Here is a 5,000-nt window from a genome sequence, read left to right as displayed (position 1 = left end):
CCAGCCCTCGTAACCATAGCAACCTCCCCGCTCCACCCATGGCTCCGCCTCATGCCCATATAAGTAGAATCCGTGTTTTTATTTTTCCCAGCATGCACCTGAAATTTTCAAGATGGCGCTGCCTAGATTAGAAACTATTGGCTTCCGAGCAGCAGTCCACAAACCAATGGGTGACGTCACGGATGTTACGTCCGTTTCTTTTATACAGTCTGTGGTTCCAACGTAAGTCTCCCCACTGTGGGACTAAGAAAGGAAGATCTTATCTAAGTATTCCTTATCTGCAGGTATCCAAGCTCTTTTAACTTAAAGCATTTTGTATTAAAGCAGATTTAACAATAATTACATTTTCTGATATCGTCAGAGTTTGAGAGGATGCTGGAAAATGTGTCTTTCTGACTGATGAAGTAAATATGGTGTGTGTGTGTGTGTGTGTGTGTGTGTGTGTGTGTGTGTGTGTGTGTGTGTGTGTGTGTGTGTCTCCTCAGCCATCCTGCACAGATTCTCCAACTGGAAGAACTTCCTGATCAAAAGACTGACGGGATCCAAAACACTGCCACCAAACTTCTCCTCTAAGGTCACACACACACACACACACACACACACACACACACAGACACACACGCACACACACACACACAGAGACACACACACACACACACACAAACACACACACACACACACACACACACACACACACACACACACACACACACACACACACACACACACACACACACATTTCTCCATCTGATTTTCTGAGTGGCCCGCCGAGGGACCCAGTCCGGCCCACTGTCCTCCCTGTCTTTCTTTCTTTCTTCCTTCCTTCCATCTTTCCTTCCTGTCTTCTTTTCCTTCCTTCCTTATATCTGTTCTTCCTTCTGTCTTTCTTCCCTTTCTTTCTTTCTTTTTTCCTTCTTTCCTTCCATCTTTCCTTCCTGCCTTCATTCCTTCCTTCCTTCCCTTCCTGTCTTCTTTTCCTTCCTTCCTTCCTGCCTTCCTTCCTTCCTCCCTTCTTCCTTCCTCCCATCTGTCCTGCCTTCCTTCTTTCTGTCCTAATGCTTTCTGTCTTTCTTTTATCCTTGTTTCTTTCCCTTCTTCCCTTGTTCCTTCCATCTTTTTAATGATTCGGCCCACATGAGATCAAATTGGGCTGTATGTGGCCCTTGAATGAAATTGAGTTTGACACCCCTGCCCTAACCCTAACCCTCGCACCCAGCAGGAAGTGACAGTGCATTGTGTGGCCCCGCTGTGCACCTGTGCAGATTTTTAGTTAGTTGTCCTCGCTCTCTGAAAATGTCTCTTCCTGGTCCTCAGGTGCACGAGAGCATGCAGTATCCCTTCAAGAAGCAGATGCGGGTGGAAGTGGTGGATAAGACTCACCTGTGTCGGACTCGGGTGGCTCTGGTGGAACAGGTCAGAGTGTTTCCACTAGGGCGGGGTGTCGTCAATGTCAATTTTATGTTCCCTTCTTCCTTCCTCCTTTCCTTCCTTCTTCCTTCCTTCCTCCTTTCCTTCCTTCTTCCTTCCTTCCTCCTTTCCTTCCCTCCTTCCTTCCTCCCTCCTTTCCTCCCTTCTTCCTTCCTTCCTCCTTTCCTTCCCTCCTTCCTTTCCTTCCTTCCTCCCTCCCTCCCTCCTTTCCTTCCTTCTCCCTTCCCTCCTTCCTTCCTTCCTTCCTTCCTCCTTTCCTTCCTTCTCCCTTCCTACTTTCCTTCCCTCCTTCCTTCCTTCCTCCTTTCCTTCCCTCCTTCCTTTCTCCCTCCTTTCCTTCCTTCTCCCTTCCTTCTTTCCTTTCCTCCCTTCCTTCCTCCCTCCTTTCCTTCCCTCCTTCCTTCCTCCCTCCTTTCCTTCCTATGTGTATTTACCCTTAAGACCAGTTAAGACTTCCTTCCTCCCTCCTTTCCTTCCCTCCTTCCTTCCTCCCTCCTTTCCTTCCCTCCTTCCTTCCTCCCTCCTTTCCTTCCTATGTGTATTTACCCTTAAGGCCAGTGGCATTTTAAATTTGAATCGATATTAATTGATGGATCGATGTCCTAGTTTCGACTCCAACCGCGACGTGGTGATGGATTCTGACAGGTTATCAATGAGTATCTGTCCTGTGGACGCAGGTGATCGGCGGACGTCTGCGGCTGGTGTACGAGGAGTGTGACGACGGGACGGACGACTTCTGGTGCCACATGTACAGTCCTCTGATCCACGGCATCGGCTGGTCCCGCTCCATCGGACACCGCTTCAAACGATCCGGTGGGTAGGGATGTCCCGATCCGATATTTGGATCGGATCGGCCTCCGATATTAGCAAAAAAATGCATATCAATATGGGATCGGCCTGCACGGGAAAATCCCGATCCGGACTCCCGATCCAGTTTGTTTTCAAAACTCCGGCACCGATGTTGGTAATCCAGTCCAGTTTTTTTCAGCTTTTCCCCCTAAATCCGGTCCATGTTTTTCAGCACACTTAGCGACCTGTCCAGCGTCGCACTAAGAATTTAAAGTTAGTGTGTGTGTTGCTTTTATATGTAATCTTATATTGTTTACAATATTGTTTACTGATGGCTTTTTTAAGCCTTGCTTTACACTCTTGAGCACTGATTCAGTTTGTGTGGTTAATTATTTATTATTTAGTCTATTTTGTGTTTATTTAACCGTGTTAAGAATAAACAGGTCAGCTTCTCATTACCAACCGTTGTGGATTATTCAAACTAACCTAATTAAGCTGGCTAGTTGTTCTTAAGAGTAAAACCCTTTTCAACATGAGTATAACAACATCGGTATCGGTATCGGCCGATGCTAAAAGCTACAATATCGGTATCGGATCGGAAGTGCAAAAAGCTGGATCGGGACATCCCTACCGGTGGGTCAGCTGATCGCTCAGCCGGCCGGTCAGCTGATCGGGTGGTTTCTCCGCCAACTCCTGAGAGAATATCCGGCTCGTTTGCAGTCGCATGTTCCACTTTCTGAGGCAGACAGGGAAATGTGCCGCGAAACCAAAACTAGGAGCTAAAAGAGGCTAAAAGGGTAAAATAGGTCAAATACTGTTTAGTGCAGCTTTAGAGATTAATACATTTATTCATAAACACGTCTTTTATTTTTAATGTAACTCAAATTCCAGTTAATAAAATGTAAAACTACTCAGAGTGGCTCATCATGCTGCCGAGATGCTAGCGACGCTTTCAGCTAGGTATCAATCAGCTGTTAGACGTTGACGTACTAGTTTGGTGATTAGCGTCAGGTCCGTCTCCCTTAGCAACCATCACAGCAGCTTTTTGTCCATGTGAAGCCACCGTAGCTCAACTCTGCTCCACATATTTCACACCTGACAACATTATCCTTTACTTTCTGGAAGCTTTTAAACCACGCTGGACTTTAGTGTGTCTTCATCTGCATCATGTTCCCTCCAGTCAGCTAGCTAGCAGGCTAACTTACTACCAGTCGGCTAGCTAGCAGGCTAACTTACTACCAGTCAGCTAGCTAGACAGCTAACTTACTACCAGTCAGGTAGCTAGCAAGCTAACTTACTACCAGTCAGGTAGCTAGCAAGCTAACTTACTACCAGTCAGGTAGCTAGAAGACTAACTTACTACCAGTCAGCTAGCTAGCAGGATAACTTACTACCAGTCAGCTAGCTAGCAGACTAACTTACTACCAGTCAGCTAGCTAGCAGGCTAACTTACTACCAGTCAGCTAATTAGCAGGCTAACTTACTACCAGTCTAACTTACTACCTGTCAGCTAGCCAGCAGACTAACTTACTACCAGTCAGCTAGCTAGCAGGCTAACTTACTACCAGTCAGCTAGCTAGCAGGCTAACTTACTACCAGTCGGCTAGCTAGCAGGCTAACTTACTACTGAGTCAAAGTAGCCGAGGGCAGCAGGAAACATTCACTGTTTCAGGTTCTACTTCAACACAAGAAGCTTAGAGCTCCTCCTAGTGGCTGAAAGTAGCTGTTAATGAACCTGAATACTAAACTACAGCTCAACTCTTCATTAAAACTTTTCAATAAGAAAAAAAACTGACCACAGCACAAAGATCGAAGTTTGTCCTCGTGAAGCATTATTCAGTTATTCGGTTTTAAACCTGTAGTTGGTAACTTTGAGGAGAGAGAGGACTTAGCATCAAATTTGACGAAGTACAGCTGTCAGATCCCTCCCCCTCCCTCTCTGCTGTACTCCTGCCCTGCCTCCAAAGCCCCTCCCCCAGAGGAGGCTGCTGGCACGCGACCACGTGCACGCCATCGGTAATACATGAACTACACTCCACACAGCTAGATATAAAACGCTTTACAGGGGGCTGTGTGCGTGAGCAGTGATCGACAGCTGTCAGACACTCCATCAGACACAATCCTGGCTCTGATTGGTTCAGTAGGAGCAGTAGGCGGGGCTAAATGAGCCTGGGTTTTTTTAAAGATTACTACTCAACTCAACTTTATTTATAAAGCACTTTAAAACAACCACAGCTGAAACACAGTGCTGTACATAAATATATAAAACAACAGAGAGACATAAAACTATTAACAGGAAATAAAAACTAAGATAATTTAAAACAATTAATGAAAAGCAATAAAACAATAATTAAAAAACAAAAACCGTAAAACAGTAAAACAGGAGCAGAGTCTCATGCAGGAATAAAAATGGCTTTTAAGACGAGTTTTACTAGTTTCATGTAATGATCCTTTACATAGTGACAGTCTTAACAAATATGACAAAGTTACTTTTATAAGACTTAACTACTGCAGCTTTAATGACACATCTATAATATATAATAGTGTGTGTGTGTGTGTGTGTGTGTGTGTGTGTGTGTGTGTGTGTGTGTGTGTGTGTCCAGATGTGTCAAAGAAGCTGGACGGTCTGATGGATGCTCCCGGGAAGCTGTTTGCAAAGGTGAGAACTATTTATTTATTTTCTGGTCCATAAAATGTCAGAAAACAGTGAAACATGTAGATCAGTGTTTCCCAGAGATGATGACTCGTGTTCTTCACAACAGAAATTTAATTCCCATAATTCC

The 5,000-nt window shown here is 45.1% G+C and overlaps 1 protein-coding gene across 1 annotated transcript in view; it reads left to right on the top strand.

Annotated features, from left to right (window-relative positions):
• LOC128378404 (MBT domain-containing protein 1-like) overlaps nucleotides 1-5,000 on the top strand; it is a 33,622-nt gene that overhangs the window by 14,443 nt on the left and 14,179 nt on the right. Inside the window, exons 8-11 of the mRNA XM_053337909.1 lie at nucleotides 486-574; nucleotides 1,315-1,413; nucleotides 2,106-2,241; nucleotides 4,821-4,876. Of these exons, the coding sequence (XP_053193884.1) occupies nucleotides 486-574; nucleotides 1,315-1,413; nucleotides 2,106-2,241; nucleotides 4,821-4,876 (380 nt within the window). The remainder of the gene's footprint in view (nucleotides 1-485; nucleotides 575-1,314; nucleotides 1,414-2,105; nucleotides 2,242-4,820; nucleotides 4,877-5,000) is intronic.

Source organism: Scomber japonicus, chromosome 18 (genome assembly GCF_027409825.1).
Source record: "Scomber japonicus isolate fScoJap1 chromosome 18, fScoJap1.pri, whole genome shotgun sequence".
Taxonomy (NCBI): Eukaryota; Metazoa; Chordata; class Actinopteri; order Scombriformes; family Scombridae; genus Scomber; species Scomber japonicus.
The sequence above is the reverse complement of the archived record's forward strand: the minus strand, read 5'-3'. Positions and strand labels throughout refer to the sequence as shown.